The sequence below is a fragment of the Eufriesea mexicana genome, unplaced genomic scaffold (assembly GCF_001483705.2).
Source record: "Eufriesea mexicana isolate 0111107269 unplaced genomic scaffold, ASM148370v2 scaffold5018, whole genome shotgun sequence".
Lineage (NCBI taxonomy): Eukaryota > Metazoa > Arthropoda > Insecta > Hymenoptera > Apidae > Eufriesea > Eufriesea mexicana.
The window spans coordinates 71,314-92,393 of NW_016912973.1; the positions used below are offsets into that span (position 1 = coordinate 71,314).

The 21,080-nt window shown below is 39.6% G+C and overlaps 3 protein-coding genes across 8 annotated transcripts in view; all 3 read left to right on the forward strand.

Moving 5' to 3' along the window:
• LOC108551805 (PTB domain-containing engulfment adapter protein 1) overlaps positions 1-12,820 on the forward strand; it is a 15,801-nt gene extending 2,981 nt beyond the window's left edge. For 2 of the 6 annotated variants that reach the window (XM_017906089.1, XM_017906093.1), the window contains exons 2-9: positions 9,423-9,532; positions 9,611-9,678; positions 11,021-11,203; positions 11,281-11,607; positions 11,729-11,940; positions 12,019-12,233; positions 12,308-12,534; positions 12,637-12,820. In XM_017906089.1, coding sequence (XP_017761578.1) covers positions 9,463-9,532; positions 9,611-9,678; positions 11,021-11,203; positions 11,281-11,607; positions 11,729-11,940; positions 12,019-12,233; positions 12,308-12,534; positions 12,637-12,711 — 1,377 coding nt within the window. In that variant the 5' untranslated portion in view covers positions 9,423-9,462 and the 3' untranslated portion in view covers positions 12,712-12,820. Of the gene's footprint in view, positions 1-2,917; positions 3,151-4,665; positions 4,826-5,116; positions 5,223-5,817; positions 6,673-6,794; positions 6,847-9,422; positions 9,533-9,610; positions 9,679-11,020; positions 11,204-11,280; positions 11,608-11,728; positions 11,941-12,018; positions 12,234-12,307; positions 12,535-12,636 lie in introns of those variants that run through there. The other 4 variants (XM_017906090.1, XM_017906091.1, XM_017906092.1 and 1 more) reach the window with 4 other exon arrangements.
• Positions 12,821-14,671: 1,851 nt separating this feature from the next.
• Clic (chloride intracellular channel protein 5) lies at positions 14,672-20,782 on the forward strand. The gene is made up of 4 exons (XM_017906131.1): positions 14,672-14,883; positions 19,444-19,749; positions 19,840-20,166; positions 20,257-20,782. The coding sequence occupies exons 1-4, from the start codon at positions 14,815-14,817 to the stop codon at positions 20,335-20,337; spliced, it is 783 nt and encodes a 260-aa protein (XP_017761620.1). The 5' UTR covers positions 14,672-14,814; the 3' UTR covers positions 20,338-20,782.
• LOC108551816 (uncharacterized) lies at positions 17,154-19,070 on the forward strand. Its single transcript, XM_017906130.1, has 3 exons — positions 17,154-17,598; positions 17,660-17,872; positions 17,962-19,070. The coding sequence occupies exons 1-3, from the start codon at positions 17,460-17,462 to the stop codon at positions 18,417-18,419; spliced, it is 810 nt and encodes a 269-aa protein (XP_017761619.1). The 5' UTR covers positions 17,154-17,459; the 3' UTR covers positions 18,420-19,070.
• Positions 20,783-21,080: the final 298 nt, after the last annotated feature.

The following is a 21,080-nucleotide window of genomic DNA, read 5'->3' on the forward strand; positions in this document are numbered from 1 at the left end:
AGCGTGTAATTAATCCATGACCGTGTTTTTGCGTATACATTCGTAAGTGGAAGCCCCACAACGAAACATATGTGAAAAAGCCCATTCTTCTGAATAAAACGTGCTGTACTGGTATCCAGAATCGGAACGTCGCCCGTTACAAACACGGAAATCGCATTTACAGCTTGACCATTAACGTGTTAATTGCCCTCTCGACTTCTTTGCGATTGCTGCACGCGGATTTGTAATTGTATACGACTCTATTACAGGCTGCCGTCGCGTTTGGCTTCATAAAATTTCGGAACTTTCTTACCTCTCCAAACTACCACTGAGATATCGCAATTCGTCTGTCGTATTCGAACTCTTCTCTTTTGTACTTCATAATTTATTGTATCTAATGTATTTGTAATTTGAGAGTTATATATGCATATGTAGAGAATTATCCTCGCAGGAATGTTCGCTTCTCTTCTCGGTAATCTTCGTTTCTATATCGTTGACGCAGAAATTATATGTCATGAATCTATCGATTCTATTCTTCCCTCTTCCGTGATAATCAATGGAGAATTGCGGGCCTGGAAGCTAACCATTTAAATTATACGGGTAGTTGAATATTCAACAATTTTCAACTTAGGTTCCTACAGCTTTTATAACAACTTTATAGATGAATACATGGTGGAAATTACAACTTTGTCGAAGAGAGAGAGAGAGAGAGAGAGAGAGAGAGAGTGAGAGAGAGAAAGAGAGGAAAACGTTTGCATACATTGCTGCTGCACAGATAAGCGTAATCGTTGTTAACTATCGCTTGGGTTCGTGTTTCCTATGTACCAAAACTCTCCGAATGTGCACATTAATTGTCTTCTATTGGACGATTATCAGGTGGGCGTACATTATTCAATGAACTCTATTCGTTTACCATTAATATTTTATTTTCATCACTCCTATGGAAATTTATTTTTTCAGAATTAGAATATTTTCTTTCATTTTTAGGAGCGTAATACACCATTTGCAATTTTCGACGTTCTTTTTACGTGCTCCAAAGCTGAGATCTTGCTATTAATTTCTGGACTTCTCGAGCATGATATCAACGATACACGAGGAATGTTTATGCGTCGTCACTAATATGTATGTCAAGCATAGTGAATCGAGATATACTTTCCCTGCTTTCGCGCGTATCCACCGTCCAAGACGAGTTCACTAGCAATTGAGTATTGTCCGAGGTGGCCAGCAGTGAAACCGGAACTCGAGAAAGTTCCAAAAAGATGGTCGAGCTGAGAAAATTGCTCTGTTTACATACATGCACTCCGATGCTAGGTGTACACTCGTTCTACGTATTCGTATTTATTGACTGTTTACGGGAACGAATGCGGCATGAAAATGATATTTGATGATAGCAGTTGATTAAAACAAAAATTGTGCAATCATCCCTTTGCTATTTGATTGTATAATGAATGAGCAGATATATGCGAAAAAAACCGGTTCTCTGTTCCTGGTGCTGAATCATACCTAAAACCTGTCGACTTCTTTCGCGTCCACATTCACAACAGTTTCACGATGACGTTCATCCAATACATGTGCAACAGGAAAACATTAACAATGCATATATTAGCATATTTTTTTAACGATATTTTTTTATCTCTCTATTCTTCCCGTCATGTTAAAATGTTACGTCTAGTCTTTGGAAATTCCACTAATTTGGCATTCAATTACGGATTAATTAGATTCCGCGTAAATAATGAGGAATTTCTAAATATTTTATGTTCGTGTCTTTCAAACTTTGGCACTTGATTGACAATCTAGAGATATTTTTAATTTTGACGACCGAAAGTTGGTATCGTAAGGGAAAGGTGTAATAGGTATGCTTATACATAAGAATCTCGTAAAGGGAAACTATGCATTCTTCATTGTGAGATCCATTTACGAACTATTCGCATGGAAAATATTCGTTCCTGTTGCGCCAAACTCTCGAAGCTACTTTCATACGCTCGGCGATTTTGTAATTCGGCAGTATTCTCTCACGCATAGACTATTGCGTCCCAGGTGCCCGTTCTTTTAGTTACAAAGAAGGTAAAGCGAGTCCACATAACGCAGTTTAACCGATGCATGTTACATACGCGCGCAAATATAGCTCAAGTATCCTGCTGTATAGTCTCGTCCTAAATTTCTCTGAATTTCATAAAATCTCGGAAGTGGATAATCTTCGTGCCCATTCACCGAAAAAAGTCTCCTAATGAAATAATTAGCGATATTGCATTACGCTCGATCCCGTGAAATGGAATTAATCGCGGTCACGATCAATTACGGAAAAAATTGCATGGGCTGGAAAGATATAAATGGATCTTGTCGCAAGAATACGCTATCTTTCCCTCTCGATGATCCGCAGCAGAAGAGGATAGACGACTTTAGTCTCGGTCGTGGCTGGTACCGCCATCCTCTTATCCCTTCTCATTCTATCGAATCGTCTACGATCACCGATCGCACTTCTGTCTTCATCCTGCTATTTTCTGTTTAAAATCTTTATGCTACGTTATTTTGCATTTCCGATAAATATTTAATAATAATTATACTTCATCCTAGAAATACCAGTTTCTTTCTCTGTAATTTCTAACGATTTGCATTGCTATTTCAGTAGCAGCTTTTATGAGAGTGACAAGAGTAAATGGAAACTGCGGAGCGACAGAAGATAAAAAAGCTTTCATAGAATATCTTCAACATCAGCAATCATTTGCAAACTCGAACGAAAGTAGATGAGGACAGAGGACCATGGTCTCGACCGTGGCTGGTACCACCACCTATCAAGCCTTCTCATTCTACCAAATAATCTACCAGCACCGATTCGACTCCCACGACTGGTTCCGCCAGTCGAGTCGGTCGAGATCGTTTACGCTCGGTCCCCTCCGATAGCACTCGCTGCTTCCAAGCTTGTCTGCTCGACTTCGTTCGGTTTCATTCGGCTAATCAACGTGCGCGCCGTTCAGTCCACCATGAACCGTCGAGCGGTTCGCGTTTTTTGAGTTCCTCATTTTTTCTTTTTCTCTTTGATACTTTCCTTTGCTCGGGAGCTCGTCATTACTCCCTGTTACTCGTTCGCGAATCGATCTCAATCGTGGGCATGTGTTGCGTGCGATTCGTTTAATTTCTCTGGATATACGTGGTGAACAGAACGCGCACAGGGTGAGTTTTTCTAGTTTCACAGTTTTATATCTGCACTTCGACCTTCTGGATCGCTTAGTACTCTTGTTTGTTTAGCTGCAACGCGCTAAAACGTTTCTGCGCGCAGGTTTGCTCGTGTCGGTTCTTGCGGATTCGAAAGTCATCGTTTGTGCGTGGCTCGTTCCTAACTGTGCAGATCGCAGAGATCGCAGTTGTCCTTGCAACTTAATGCATCTAAATTGAAACGAATCATTGGGAGCAATGCTTCTCACACGAGAAAGGAAAAAATGAAGCACATTTATGGTTTCACTTTTCATTGACCAGCGTTATAACCGTTCGAAAGGTTTACGAGTAAGGTTACGTTATGCTCTTTGTAAGTGAAATCCCCGATTCTTTTATACGTTCTACTTTCTATCAGCATTGTGCTATTTACTTTCTTGCGTGGAAATTATTCGTAATAGATCTGCATATTTCGAGAACCAAGAGCGATAATAAAACGCAAAACTTTCCGAACTCGCGTGTATTTGAATGCAACCGCCGTATAATAACATATCTCTAATCATTCAGATTAGTAATATCTTTAGATTAATAGGGTCGTGCGTTCTGTATCTCTTTATAGCTGCAGAAGTGATCGGAATTTTTATAATGATTTGTACAAAATGAATACCATGACCCAGAGGTTATCGTTAGCTTTAATTGTTGATAAATAGATTTAAAAAACACGATGATGATCCACGGTGCATGTATAGACTAGACAATTATCGGAAGCAGAAGGTCTGATATGAAAACTAATGTCAAAGGTCGGCATTCGAAAGAGCACAACGCGTTTTATGGAATTGAATCGAGAGATAATAGCTCGACTGGCGCCTTCATTAAGTTTGTCGTCGATACATTTAAATAGCTATTAAAAGACGCAGCGTTTCGCCATAAAACAGTTTTTCTGCTGCAGTAGTGTGTCTGCGAATCGGACATTTCCATCCTTAGAAATGTAACAGTAACGATTGTTCGCATTACGCAATGATTTGCAGTTACCGAGGGAACATTAAATTTCTATCTTCTCTTTTTTTTTTAGCGTCTTGCATGAATAAGAACTCGTAATACAATACTCGCGTGGCGACCGCTGTAATGAGAACACAGAAAAATATATGTGCATGTTTAGTGGCATATGTAGAGCGCGGAGAGGAAGTGGACATGACACTGCAACTGAAACTGCATAAATTTTCAATCGTTCTTAATTAAGAGGATCATCGATTTGCCGTAATATATGTACTACTTAGAAATGACTGTTCGTGGGAACAGAAGCATCTTCTTAGACAAAATGTGAGAAACGAGTTTAACTGGGACAATGAGTTTCCACATTGCCATTGGAAAGCAGACAAAAACGAAAGATGCATTGCCTTGGGCGACAGAACGTTTCATTCGACGCCGATAAATCGTTCGAAGAGCACATCTCTTTTCGATACATCGTCGAATATGGGTCATGATCACGGCTCATGAACATTTTTTCTTAAATAGATCAGCTGGAAACTATTCACGCTACCAGAAATGCGAGAGAAAGTGCGACCAAGCATTTTCTAATTGCCCGCATCCGCTGGAAAAATAGTGGCAATTATAGTTCATCCCGTTGAATGTATGGTTAATCACGGATTAATGATGCTACGTAGATTCTTCGGGTAATGACTCGCGAAAGATGCCTGTAAGTTCTTCGCGTTCCTTCTGTTCTCCTTTTCTTTCGTCCTCTCCTTCGTTCCACGCGCTAATGATCTCGCGTTCGGTTTCACACACTGGTTGAAAATACTTTCGTTGAATTTTCTGTGCTGTGTTCGTTTTAAATTAGGAACTTTTGTCGGCTAGCTATTGATAGCGCATAAACGTTTCGATGTTGGGTACAAGGTTTAGGAGTAAACCTCTAATGGAACGAGGGGCGAGGATGATCGGTGTGGCTGAGATTAAATTAACAGCGGCAACTAATTGGTTAATTCTACAGATGGTGGCCAGAGGACGATAAAATACGGCTCACGTGTCAGTAGGAGAGTCTCACCTTGAACGTTATGCAACCCGTTATTAACATACGCATAACTACGTTGACTAGGGTTAGTTCATAGAAAAACTGCGCTGCGTTTGTATTTAATCGACTGCATTTAAACGGCGTCACTGTCTTGGTGAACGATTAAAAAATTCTATAGAATCGTTTCTCCTGATAGAGTACCGGATCTCTTTTTGCTCGTCCCTCTTTCTCTGTTACGGTAAAATAACGCTTCGTTCTTTTGCGCCAGTCTATGATATAGCAAAACTCTAAATTGACGAATAATTTTATTCGCGTACTAATCATTTTTCTAATATTAGACACATTATGCTACACTATGTATAATAATTACTCTGTACAATTTGCACTCCTATAATTGGAGCATCAGTTTCTAAAAGCAGTGAGAATGATATTACACACTCACCAGCAACCAGATGTTATTCTACGTTAAGTATCGCTCATTGAGATTCACGGAAAGTAGATTTTTCACAGGTGGTACTAATTTAGTTCCTCTTCTTTCATAATTATTCCTGTCGATTATCTTCGACGACCACTATAGATGTATTTCTAGGAGTTCCCTTTCTACTCCGGTTACTTTCGTAGTGGACACTTCTAAGGGTGTCACATTTTTCAGTAATTTCCGGGACTTGCTCGTTCCGGAAATTCAAGTTGGAAGTTGGATAAGTATTGGAGGAATCAGACCATAAAGGAAATTTTGTGCTTAGCGACGAAGAATTCAATTTCTTTGCAAAGAAACGAGAGTTTGAACGATAAAAGACGTGGAAAAAGAGAAGGATGTCAGTAAAATGCTCAAGAAAGGAATTCCAGTAATAAAGAAAGCAGCTGAAAGGTACTAAGAAAGAGGTTGAAACAATAGAAGAAACCACGCAAAGAATTAGGAACAAGTAGAAAGCTAGGAATGATTAAATCAAAGAATTCGAATAATTAAACCGGATTGGAGTTTCAGATACTTCAGGGATCAATAATACAAACGCTCGAAGAAAAGGATTGCAACGATGAAAAATAAGGCCAGTCACCTTGGAAGAAATACAGGAGAAACACCACAGCAATGGAAACAGCCGGAAGTTCTGGATCCTTATCTTTTCTCTGGTTCCTCTGAGTTCACTCGTTCAGACCCCTCGAACTTTGACGCTTGACCAATTTTACGACCTCGTTGTATCTGTAGAGGCTGCTATACTGTGTCTACGTTCTAACGGTCATCTAATAGAGTAATTACGTTGCTTGTGCGAGATTTATGTGTACAGTTAAGGTGGCATTTTGCTCGAAACTTCAACGCACCGAAGTAAACCCTCGCCGGAGAAGGAAACGAAACACCTGCAATCGTACTTCTGTGACGAAAGTTGTCCGCGCTTCCATCATTGAACATCGGGAATTCATTCGCGGCTCGTACGAAATTGGTGGCGAAAGTTGTTGACATTATCCGGGGTACGAGTACGGACAGTTACGGTCTCGACTATGGCCAACGTTTATTCATTATTCATGACGGGAACTTTTCAGTAATTATACATTTTAATGATTTGTAAACGATTTTACAATAATGCCATGCAGTTGAATCGCTGCATTGTTCTCCGGAAAAAATCGGTGGAAATTTTTTAACGTTGCCTGGTATTTTTTGTAGAGCAAGAAAGTTCAACGGCGAGATATCCATTGCAGGGATTGGCTCGTGGAAGGTACTCTATCCATTGCTAAACTGGATACTCGTAATGCGATACTTTGCAAGTACACGCGGAACGGTTGTGACTTTCGTATAGCGTAGTATTATTAGCATACATTTCTCGATGGTGCATGCACGCCGGTGCATCATTCGAGTGGAATTCAGAAAAAGCCGCTTGCTCGTGCGATTCGTATACGCTCCACGATTTTCGTGGAGACACGCCAGAGAAATCGGATGCAGCTTGTCGCTTCGATAATAAGGACGTGCATTCCTTTTACTTGCATTTATAATTCATCCTCGTGCTCGTCTTGTTTCCGCAAACATTCGGGCTAATGCGGTTGACAACGCGATGCAAAGCCTAAATGAACGGCCTAAAATAGACATTCCAGTTGGTAAATCTTCTTACATAATTGCTAAAGTAGAAACAAGTAGAATCGATTTGATATTTGTTCAAGGAAAATTAACGCAGTGTGTTTCAGGTATGCAAGACTGCCGGCGCCTGTTCGTAGAGAGTTCGAGCAGACTTTCATTCTAATAGATCAGGCAGATCACCGTTATCCGTACACTCTTGCCAAGAGTTATTTGTTTGACGTATTCGCGTAAATATCACGCACGTCTGTACGTGAAAGGGCCACTCGCCCCTATGCACGATGCACTGTACACGATACACGATACGCGATGCACGTGTTGTGCGTACAAGCTGCGCGTGTCACACGTGGCACTCGTTTGCTTGCGATTCTTTTTGTTCTTCCCTCGGTGAGGGAACGTCGCAAACGTATACGAGGCACGAGTCGAGTTTGAAACGGAACACCGGGTAGAACTCGATGCAAGCTGTCATGCAACAGGTGTTGTACGCACCGGCAATCGAAGTGCGCTGCCGGTTTACCAGCACGACCCATTCCGCGTACGAATCCACGAGTAATTTGTGAGTCATGAAGATTTATAAGATCTCGGCGTGCGTGATTTAAGCATGGTTTAAGCGTAAAAGCGTGAGTTCTAGAGCCATAATTACGGAAGTTCCCTGCAAACTCTCCACTGTCGAGTCATTAGCAGGGTCAGGATAGCGATTCGAGACAGATTCGTTCGCGTTGCTTCTTTCTCGAGTAATTCCTTTGATGCGAGTTCTCCGTCTTCGTGATGAGCGTAACGATGGGAAATCATTGTGTCACCGAGAACGATGGAACCCAGTTCTCATGAGTTCCAAGACTCGGTACGTAGGACGAACGCACGCAAGCTGAACGCGATTCGAGAGAACGACGAAGAAGGAACTGCTGTGAGTCGGACAGAAAGGGATTATGGTATAGCTGCAGGAAGGTAGGGCAAGTCACGGAAAGGCACAGAAAGGCACATCGGGTTCCATTCCGGTGTACAGTGGACTCGCATAGCGAACCACGGCAACAAGCAACACACGATACACACGGGCCAGGCAAACGCTTTGGTCCGACCTCTTTGTGGCTACGTGGGAGGAATAGGAAGTCGTGCATTAAATCCGAACCTCCACCTTTCAACGCTTAAACGCTTCTCAAATAGAATGTACAGGATACCGGCGTGAACCGGCACGCTCTGCGCACAAAAGCGAGATCGTGATTGCGCTCATTTTTCAGTTAACATACGAGGAATTCTCCTTCTTTCTTGTTAGTCTCTTTCTGCTCGAGCTGCTTTGAAACTAGCCGTTCGAGCGAAATAGACCGGGTCAGAGAAGAATTCCGATGCGGCACATCGAAATTTCATCAGCCGATACTCGTTAGGCAATGAAAGAGCCGAGGCGTGGTTGCATAGCGATAATGATCCACTGAATGCACGATACAGTGAACCACAGACGCTTGTTCTTTAAGTAACGCGTCAATGCACATTTGATCTAATTGAATATACAGTGGTCGCGAAGTGTGAATAGTGTCATGTGCGAGATGATGAAACGCGAAAGGATTTAGCCTTCGTGTCCAAGGCTGACTACTCGAACGGCGAACAATCGTCTGCACTTTAAGCCGGTTTTACGCGGTTTACCAATCCTCTCGAGGGACAATGCGTCGTCGATGACAGTGTCCGCTCGTTATGGTTTTCCCCGATTATTGCTTTCCCCGAAATTTTTCCTCGTTCTTCCGAGTATTAAGGTACTGAAATAAGCGACTCGATAACGATCCGTGGTTATCAAGAAGAAAATGTTTGCGCTTGGTATACACGTACTCGTAAAAACACATCGCGAAACACGAATGGCGGAAGGTGCTTCTCTAAACGGATGATACGTGTATGCTCTTGGGAAGTAACGTTATACGGGATATATCGTTTGCGATTACTCTGTCCGCGTATACCTGCTTGATTGTATAATCGAAACAAATTGAGGAAAAAATGCGACAAAGCACTTCCCACGATCCTCGAAGAGTGAAAAGTTGTTTCGTTCCTGACGTTACGTAAACTACGCGTTTTCGCTTTTAGTGGATAAAAATCATTGATTTATATTTCTTTTTCTCATCTCTGCGAGGAATAAACTTTCTTACTGCAATTAACTATGAATTTGGGGATAAAGACGAGGCAATGCCCTCTTCGATTATATACCGTCTGGAATGTAATGTTTTCCTAATCTTCTTCTTGCAGGTGTCGGTGATTGTTGGTGAAAATTAAACGGACCGACAATATGAGAAACTCAACGTTACTGAAGTGGGCGCAGAACTCGGCGAACAGTAAAAATCAAACCAACAAGAATGGTGAGCAGATTTAGTTATGACTGCACGCATGATGCAGCGTGTATGGCTATGTGTAAGATCGGTGAATTCTATTTGCAGGGACGAATAGGAACTGGATACACCCACCAGATTCGCTCCAAAAAGGCCACATCGCCTACTTAGTTAAGGTATAGCTTACTTTCATCGCGAAAGTACGAGGAGAACGTTGCATGTTTACTAATAATTCAAAGAAAAAAGAATCAACGTTCTTCTATCTCTCGGAGTACTAGATAATCTTTTATAAACTGCAAACTAAAATTTGTGCGATATAAAAGTCATAATAACCGAGTGTAGCAATACAGCGAGGTCGTGCTCTGTTGCAAAATCGCCAGATTGCAAACAAAAATAAACGAATTCCAATCACGACGTCATACGTTCGATATTCATCCAGATGTCGACCTTCTTTGAAAGATCATGGCCATGGTCCTCGATCGTTATGACTGTAAAGGGATAGAAGAGAATTATAATTGTAAAAGGGAGTTAAAAAGTAGAGTAAACTAAAATTCCTGGTACTAAATTTGAATCATTTGATCTGTGCATAATGGAATGAAATTGCTGTTTGAGATTTTTTTCCGATAACGTACATATGTCACGAAGGTATAAGGAAATAATTTAGCGTTTCACAAAGAACGAGATAATCGAGGATTCGACAAGTCATTCACAATTTTCTTTGAACGTAACGCGCGAAAATAAACCGTAAGCAAATAAATATTATTATCTATCATCAGCGTTGTAAGGCCGTCGTTCTCACTGTTTTAATAACCGATAATAGCAGAAAGCGTGTTTAATTTAACCGTTTTGATTAAATTTACAATAACTTATTGGATTTCTTATCCGAAGCAGTTACATAATTCCCTCGCGTGTGTATATATGTCTTTTTCCGAATGCGAGTACGTGTTAAGAATGAAACTGGTCGAAGTTAGAACGGATGAAAAGTTCATTGCACTTTGAAATTTCGCGAACGAATAGATTTCACTATTCTGTCAAGCGAAACGAATGAGCTATCGGCGTGCACCGTGTTCTTTTTAATTACTTTTAGCAATTTATATTTTTCGAATATACGATGTATCTTTTTAAAAAGTATTCGATATCGTTTTTAACACGACGAGAGTAGGCTCATTTTGTTTTAAATATAGAATGTTTACGAAGTATTAATTATTTGAACGCTCTACATACGCTTTTATAGGCGTTAGATATTGCCTTGACCATTGATCTCGATGTCGTAACACATACACATCGTTCATTATATGTCGGACAAATTATTATTATGAGGCAATGGTTTATGATAACTGCTGCAAGTGTATGTAAGCGGCTAAAGAATATATATATATATATATAAAAAGAGAAAAAGATGCAAGATGAATAATGAAATATATAACGCAACATTTACACATTCAATTATCTCAGTTTTTATATTTTTATTTATAAAATAACATATTTGAATCGTAAATTATGCGTTATGTTTTGTAGTACTTGGGCAGCACAGAAGTGGATCAACCCAAAGGCATCGAGGTTGTTAAAGAAGCCATTTGTAAGCTCAAATTCAATCAACAGTTGAGGAAAAGCGAAGGTACGAAGACTCCTAAGGTAGAACTCACCATAAGTATCGATGGAGTTGCAATTCAGGAGCCTAAAACGAAAACATCACCAAAAGTATTACAAATTTATATTCGCAATACAGATATATATTATTATGTAATGAAGTTTCTCAATTAACTTTGTTCTTTTAGCGGATTATGCATCAATATCCACTGCATAGAATATCATATTGTGCTGACGACAAAGGAGAGAAAAAATTCTTTAGCTTTATCGCGAAAGAGGAAGACGCCGAGAGACATACATGCTTCGTCTTCGTTAGCGATAAATTAGCTGAAGAGATCACATTAACGATCGGTCAAGCCTTCGATTTAGCGTACAGGCGGTTCTTAGAAACATCTGGAAAAGATTTGGAAACACAAAGGCGCTGCATGGTATTACAGCAAAAAATTAAACGATTAGAACATGAGAATAATGTATATCGTCAACGGCTTCAAGATATAGCTGCTATCAAAGGATCGGTTGGTTTAAAGAATATATATTTTAACTGAGAATATATTGAATATGATATATTGAATATATTGAAAATACATTATGCTTTTAAAACACAAGTTAGATTATTTTACGAGATTTTTACTTTAGGCTGACGTGTCTGCATATTTGTCGCAACACAATCTTCCGGATATCCTGCACGTGCCTGGCGCCACAAATGACACAGCACAAGTAAATGGATTGGGAAGTAAATCTTCACTTAGTATAAACAGCGATAGTAATGGGAATACCTCAAATGGATCACAACCACCTCCAGTTCCTCCAAGAAGTTTTGAAAAAACATTCGACGATAATTTTATGGGGTATCTAGAAATATAATAATAAATGTGTTTCAAAATATTTTAAGAATATTTAATAATTTAGTGGTTTTTCACAAACAGAAATGAGCCTACACCGACGCCATCAGTTGGTACCAAATTAGAAGGACTTTTGATGGACGAGTTCGAGGAGGATTTTAACCCTAGAGCATACGAGAGTGCAGCCAATGGTTTGACAAATCATCAAACGAATCATAATAGTCTTTTAAATGGTCAAGTATCCTCGAATTCCAACTTCTTCTCACAAAGTAATGGTACCACAAGTCCTCCACCATTATGTGAGTTAATTATTCTCTATTTCTGATTATAAAAGTTAAACGTCTTAGTGCTATATGCTGTATGTATCACTTAGTGGCGCCACCACCAAAAGCAAAGGATTCTAGACGTCAAAATGGGATGAAAGAAGATTTATTTGGTAGCATTCCCTTCAATCCTGCACCATCCGTAAACACAAAGAATGAATTCAATGATCCATTTGAAATGGGTGAATTCGGAGCTACAACAGCGATTTCTAATCCTAGCCAACAAGAATTGGAAAATGCTATTGGCCTTTTAGATAAGAAGCTGCTTGAAATGAAGGTATAACTTGTGATTAACATAAAACTAGTATGTAAATATTGCTATAATATTTAAAATAAAATTTAATTTTCATTAAATTTTATTAACTTGTTTGTATTTCAGGATGGTTTTAGCAGAGGTTTGTCCATCGATACTGATGATTTTTCGTTGGAAAGTTTGGATCCGCTACGAAATTGAATCAAACATTTTTTTTTTTTAATGGAAAAGGCAATTGTTCGTAATCGTATGTTCGTTGGAGAACATAAAAGTCCAGAAAATTAATAGGCAAATTAGGAATATACATTTATGCGAAACCAAAATTAGTCAATTACTATTATAATTATACTAATCATATATTTATCATGATGTTTGATATTTATCATATGCCTATTGAATATCGATAATAGCTTAAATCACGTTGCTAAGTGATCTAGAGATTTTCTATCATTAAAAAGAAAAGGAAAAGAAAGCATAGGAAAGCAAATAGTATTGATACTTGTACGGTACGTTTATTAATACTGTTTGTTTTTTGTAAATTTGAGTTATTTTATCAGCATATAACAAAATAGCAATGTGAAATATTTTAACAGAATTTCTTATTGTAATTTGTCATAAATCAAATGACAGAAGTAACAGATATTTTTCTTCTTTGTTTCTCCATTCATTCATGAATGAATGTATCAACTATTGTGCCTTTCAACAGCATTTATCGAGCTAGTTTGAAATTTATTCTAAAGCTCATAGACATAGTTTTTCTTAAAGTATATTTGTAACTTATAAACTTTACTATCGGAAAATGGTCCATTTCATAGATAGAATAGTCTTACATGAAGTGCATTAGCACTTTTTTCAATCATACCCCTATATTCCTCTTCAAAAATGTAGAGTTTAGAAACACGCGGAACTATCGTTTTTTAATCTGCATTAAACAAATATTGCATAATTTTTAATCGCTGGAGAACTGAGGATAAAATACGATTGCCTTTATTATTAGTTTCCAATTAAAAAGAAAAATTAGTAATGTACTTTTGCAATGCTATTTTTAAGATACAATTTTTGAGACATGTTCGAACGCTGTGTGCATATTACCGTCAAGATTACCGTCAACGCTAACTGAAATAGTCGTAGCAATCATTACTATTAATAGACGGTTGTATATCTAACATCTAAATCTCTTCTATTGGTCTTTCATCCTCTATTTCCTTAAAGTTATTCTTCCATCTTTCATTATATGCATTTAATATCGTAAATATACATATATACAGATGTACACACACGTTCCCTTTTCACACACACACACATACACACACACGCACACACATATCACACATACACACGGATTATATAAATATATATAAAGGAACGAAGAATATAAGAAAAATGTAAAATGGTATGAATGTTGTGCAAGATTTTAGTCTCAGATTTTATAGACACTTATGCATGTGTACATCATGCAATCTACAAAATTATAGAAATTCATGTTTGATATATTAAGAGGAAGATTATTAATTATGTACATACGAAATGCTGTTTTATTATTGTTGCTCTATTGTTTAAGCATTATCGTTAATAATATAATGCATAAATAATGTAGCTGAGAAATTCGTTTTATTTAACCCATATTCATTTTAATTTTAAAGATGTGAATTCTCATTTGCATTTCAAATAAATTAGTTTTAGCAGACGATACAATATACTTTCTTTCGATACATCGAACGTTTATTTTCGATATATACATATCGAATACTAATTTTTGACATGATATCGATTCTCGATAAAGTCCAATACGTTGCCAATTGGGTTGTTCCTATAATTGCAAATAAATACTTTTCTAAACATTAAAGTAATTTTCAAAATTCTTCTATTTTTATGTAAGCATATTTCATGTTACGTAAATAATTATTCACAACAATTACGTTCAACAATTGGTTAAGTGTTTCGTCAGATATAGAAATAGTCATATATATATACATATTTACTTGTATACATATATACATATATTTAGATATTTATGTATGCAATTTAGAATCGCGAAGCTTTAAATTTTCATAAATGTCGAAAGTTCGACGAGCGTTTACTAGAATGCCGACCGAAATCGGCAACGGGAAATTGAGAACTCTCCCGTGGTGAGGCGCCATTGTCGTAAACGTGGCGCGGCACGCGCTGCGTCAGTATTCCGCGAGCTTCCATCGCGTTCTGTTGCAGTTGAACGTCGAGGAAGGAGCTACCCTGTTCGATAGTGAACTGCGGAGTACGAGAAAAAGTGCCTTTCATCTAAAGTAAGAAACAACGAATTAAAGGATGGCGGACGACAGTCACGAGAACGGCACCAGCAACGGCGACGTACCCGAAATCGAGTTAATCATCAAGGTGAGTTTATACCACGCGTGGAGCAGAGTCGAGGAAGAAGGAAGAGATAGGGAAAAAAGGCGATCGTTTCATGCACGATATGGGCGTGGAACGAACGACTGGTTTCTTCCTGTACTTTCTTCTTCTTTCTCTCAATGTTTCTTCTCCTTCCATCCGGTGATCAGAAGCGCCGCCGAAACGACCGTTTGCGACAAAGGTCCGTGTATATCGTTTACCGTTTCGAAAATAGAGAAGCTGCACTCAGTGACCATTGACCGTTTACAAGTAGCGTCCGTGCGCTTCTTCGGTTATCTTTTGTTTTCTTTACCCTTTTCGTAGTCGGTTACACGATCAATTCACGGGTCGATCAGTTGTTCGAAACTATCTCGATGACAATAAGTTGGACTTCGACTCGTTATTCGAATATGGTGGCGAAGCGTGAGGCGTACAAAAGCTTTTCATATTCGTCGATGACTAATTGCAAGCACAAGAGACATCGACAAACGAACACGGAACCATTTCTTGCGAGGAAACCGACGTAACGCCACTCAAAGAAATACACACATATGTACAAAGGGGATTCTGGTTGGCCGCGTTTTCTACGTCATTGGCTCCTCTCTAGGAAAAAGAATCCCTTTACTCTCATCTTACGATACATTTTCACGATAGTGCGTTTTTTTTCCGTTCGTTCGATTCGGCTCTACCGGAATAAATTCGTTTCTCGTCCCTCCCTTTTCCCGCGTAATTCGTCATTGGAAATATAGAAAGAGACAAGGTATTCTACGGCTACGGCGACGCATTTGCACGGACCATATATTAATATAACGAGATTAGAAGCATTTATACGTAGCCAAGCGGAGGATGAGAAAACAACGGCTGGAAGGCTCCGCTCCGTTCTCGTGGTAATTAACGTTGGAAACGTACGTGCAGCGGGAAAATTAAAAATTCTCGTTCGCAATTTTGGTGCTCCGACATTTATAACCTCAATCGATAGGTATCGGGGGAAATTCATAATTCTTTTTCGGAGCGAATTAATCAGAGGCATTGATTTTTTCGCTTTTTCCTCTCATTGTATCGCGGCTACTATCTGAAACAGATAAACAATACGTATCTTGAAACGGACATTTTTCTCTTCGACATAGATAATCGTCCTAGACTGGCGCAGCGATCGATTTAATCGAGAACGAACTCGATTCCACTTCTCGGAACGCTCTTTCACCATATTTTCTGGGAAAACGTCTCTTTAGAGGGAAAAATCGGCTGAATCCGGCCTCGGACTTGTTTCACCTGTGTGCTCGCTCCTAATCGAGCCTTGGATATTTCAGGCAATGTCAAACGCTAATCTTATCGCATCTACGCCATCGCGAGTGCGACGCGTGTTAGAACTGTTCCCTCGTAAATAGCTTTCTTCTTATCGTTGCTGGATCGTAATAAATAAATAAGCAGGTGAACGTATTGGCATCCGTTTCGTCACACGCGACCATTCAGCGGAAAACGCGTTACACTTTATTATCGAACCTTTATCCGAGTTTCCCATGACAAGAATATTATTAATCTACTTAAATATACCCCGATTTTTCCTTCTTTTTTTTTTCTATCGATTTGAAAATGTATTATCGAAAATCTTACTCTGTATACTTCTTTCTATCTAGATTAATGGGAGCGATTATGGTTTTGGATTTAAAGAGATTCCATGTGGTGAGATGTTAATTGGACGTTCGGAGCATTTACGATTTTTAAGGACGTTTTTTAAACGAGGAAAAATTGGAGGCGCTTCCGTGGACCTGATTTTCATGCTTCGAATGCTACTGGATTTTTAATTGCACACTGCGAGAGAGTTAGAGGGAGAGAATGGCTTTGGAGAGCGAGAGAGAGAGAGAGAGTGAGAGGGAGAGGGAGAGGGAGAGAGAGCCTTAGAAGTAGAATCCTGTAGGAACGAGAGATATCCGGGGACGACGTTCATTACAAGAAGAGATTTAATGGTAACTGGCCGACCTTGCACTCGGAAGGCGATCATGCGAGGTCTTCGTAAGTGTGTCAAACGGGATGAAATGACGGGGAGCTCAGCGAGGTCCTCGAGATTCTACCGTTAAACGATGAACTCCTTTACCTTCCGCTTTCCTCGCTCTTCTTGCTTTCCCCCGTGCGTAAACACCTCCCCCCGCCGCCCCTTTCCGCTCCTTTCCGCCTCCTCGTCCGCCATCATTCTTTCTTTACCTTACTGATTGACGTTACTTTGCATCGGTCCCTCGTGACCGTGAATCTTTAACTGTTAATCTCGTCTTAATACCGAATATGAGTCATCTTTGCGTTTTATTTGCATACAGGATACTCGTGAAAAATGGTTGATGCATGGGCAGTGAATGATAGAGAGAAAAAGGAATTGGAAGAATGGAGCAGAGGTGTAGACGAGAAGGTGCATGGCATATTCATAGCTTGTAAAACGTGTCGGATGCGAATATTCGACGTTGCACGCCATCTAGAACAGGGAAGTATCGTGTGACCGAGTGCGGTTATAAAAAATCGATCGGATGTTGCGGCTTAATCTTCCTTAAGGTCATTACGAGTGTTCCCGGTCAGAAGTAACAGATAGAATTATGCTCCAGCACCTTCCAGCAGGGTTGCAAAATCTGCGTCGAGTCGCGAAGAGAGAAAAACGAGAAAGAAGAAGGGCAAAGGCAAATTTTTCTCAGCGAAGAAAAGACGAATTTTTCTTCACTCCAATTCGAAAACACGGTATTACCTCGACACTATTAATCCTCGTTGGTTAGGATTAATCGTACATTTTTATTCATAGCGGTATATCAGCGATGTGCTAAAAAGGAAAAAAGAGGCGATACGATATCCTCGACACACACGGAGAATTTACGACACACGTACATACCGCCTGAAACAGTATTCGTTGATGTATGTGTGCCGCTGATAGCCATTGGCTTGTGCGAGCGCATATTCGCCTATTTACCGTATGCTGTGCATTATACGGCAACTTGCCCGATGACGTGTTGTATCCGTGAGCATTGTTCCCTTCTTTTTTTACAAATTGTCCTTTTCTATACTGATATGCCGAAGCCAAGCATTCTAATCGCGTGTGCATTCCAGGTAAAAGCTGGGAGAACTTCGAAAACCGCTCGATGCGTTCTGTAAGTCTGTTCATCGGTCAAGTTGAAACGGGAATACCGTGTAGGTGCACCGGTGCGCGGAGAAACGCGCTTATTTCAGAAGAAATCAGGAATTTGCTTCGTTCAACTTCCAACCATGCGTCTCACATTCGGCCCATCTACATTTCGGATAGCTTGCTAGGCAAAAATTGTCGATTCGAGAATCGTATTACCCACGACTTTGTCGCCGCAGAAAGATATAAATGGAGGTCGATTACAATTGAATTTTTGAGCGTTCGGGAGAGAAAGGAAGCAACAGGCATGCGCTCGAGCGAGAGATTATTTTTGCGTTCGAAGATGAAAGACGTTCGATGCTTCGTGACATTTGATCCAGCGTCAACGCTTTCCACGCCACTGATATTTGATGACACGGATACCTTCGACAATTTCCAAAGTTGATTGAACTTGCCTTGTTAATCGTTTCTTCTTACCGTTTCTATCGAAACTCGTTTCCATTATTTCTGAGTACGATTCCTTCGTTAATGCGATTGACATGTCTATCGTGTAATCCGTAATTAGTAATAAGTAGTTCGCCGATTCGCTACTCATTGTATCTTCAAAAACACGGAACTGACCAGTCGCAAAATTGCCGCGTTTTGGCCTTGGCCAAAAAGTTACCGAGCTTGGCACACAAGAGGCCACGCTCGTTTCTCGAGGATGTGGGCATGACTTGCTCGCATCATTCGCTCTTAAAACTTGGAGGTCGTACTTACGTCATCGTGAAAAAAAAATAATCAGCCACGGGAAATATTATGCTGCTCGAATGGATTTTTTCTCCTCACTGGAAATTGTACTACAATGGTTGCCGAATAATCTGGTTTTGGACAGCCAAAATGCACGGTCAGGATGGAATAAAATGATCGTTGAAACGGAGTGAAAATAGAAATGATGTTCTTGGTAAAAGTTGGCACGTTGACAACGTTCAATTTACTCGAATTGCACGGATACCGGATCATCTCTGTTGCTCTTTTTTAACAATTAAGCTAGGTATAACAGTAAAGAAACAAGCTGCGTGGTAGTTACGTGTGTTGCTATATTCGTGATTCAGCGTGAGAGTTAGAATAAAATGTAGTTGAAATACGGGATTTTCACTCTTCAACGGGTTTAAAACAAAATGCATTTCTTTTCATAGCTACGCGACCTAAAGCTTCTAAGCGTATCTTCAGGTAAGAAAGAAAGCAGAGTGCGTCATTGAGGGGAATAAATAAACCGTGACATCGGGAAAATGAGAGCGGAGCGAGTACGCTAGATACTCTCAATTTGCTCGATCAACTGGAGAAAACAGATATCATTTCATGTTTGCATCACTCCATGAATTCTTGTTTCTTAAGCACTTTATTTTCCATGAACGTGCAGTGGACAGTAGCAATTAATATTCTTAATTAACACGCGATAAATTAACTGTGAAAATGTATTTTTGCAGGCATCCACGATCGATGGTCGCCGAAAGGGTGCGTGCCTCTTCTGTCAAGAATATTTTATGGACTTGTATCTTCTCGCCGAGCTGAAAACAATTTCTCTAAAAGTGACTACGGTCGATATGCAGAAACCGCCACCTGATTTCCGTACCAACTTTCAAGCAACGCCACCGCCAATTTTAATCGATAACGGCGATGCAATATTAGAAAACGAGAAAATCGAACGGCACATTATGAAGAACATTCCCGGTGGACACAATCTCTTCGTGCAGGACAAAGAAGTGGCTACCCTTGTTGAGAACTTGTTCAGTGTATGTATAAGTACTAAAACCGCTTTGCCGAGAAACTGCTACTTTCTCGCCGAGAGCGACCGCTAAGTATATACGCAATTTTTGTTCTAGAAATTGAAACTGTTACTACTGAACGCGAAGGATAAGGATAAAGACCCGAAATCCTCGTCCCTGATGGCACACTTGCGCAAAATTGACGAGCATCTAGGTCGTAAGGGTACTCGTTTCCTCACAGGCGACACAATGTGCTGTTTCGACTGTGAGCTTATGCCACGACTCCAACATATCAGGGTGGCTGGAAAATACTTTGCGGACTTCGAGATTCCGGAAACTTTAGTGCATCTCTGGCGATATATGCATCATATGTATAGGCTCGATGCCTTTTTACAAAGTTGCCCGGCGGACCAGGACATTATTAATCACTACAAGTTACAACAGGTGTGATAGATACTAAAGAAACTAGAAACTCTTGTTATTTCTTGTTTATCATTTAGTTTATGCTTTACCAAAATTATATTATCGTTACAGAGCATGAAAATGAAGAAGCACGAGGAGTTGGAGACTCCAACGTTTACGACCAGTATCCCAATCGAGGTCAACGACGACTAGGCTGGACCTTTGTCGTCGGGTCTATGATCTCGTTACTTTGATGCAGAAAAATTGTCGACATCGGTGTAGATATGAGCGGTATGAACAAGATGACGCGGAGTAAACTTTTCTGCGAATGTTCCAGTTTAACAGGAAAAGTCCACTATTTATAAAAAGTATATGGAGTCTGAGTACTCTTAGGAAAAAGTTTCCGTCATCTAAGATTTGACCACGCCAATACCGCTACACCGATTTATATAACATTTTTGCTACATACATTTGATAAATTATCATCGACACTCTTTTATGGCCTACACTGATGCAGAACAAGTAGCTTTTTTACCGCAGAAGACAGGAGAAGATACATATATAAGTGTACTAAGGCTTTCGAGAATCACTTGTAGGCGTATTCAGAAAACTTAAATATTTTCCTTTCCTTTCTTCCCATATTTTTTTCTTTCTTTCTCTTTATTTTGTCTTTGTTTCTTTGCTACGTATGCATTACGTACGTAGTCGTCATTTGAGTAGCATTATTCTTAGAAAAGGCATTTTAATCTTTTACGTATACTTTAGATCAAACCTAACGTATCTTTTTTGTTTTAAGAAGCAATGTGTTTCATCGTCTTTCGATGACGAATAATGTTAAAAAGGTAGAAAATGCAAAAGAGACGTATGCATTTGAATTAGGATTAATGGTCGACTAGATTAATATATTTCTTTACTGGCTTTTTCTTTTCTGAAAACTGCATTGTATTTATCATGCA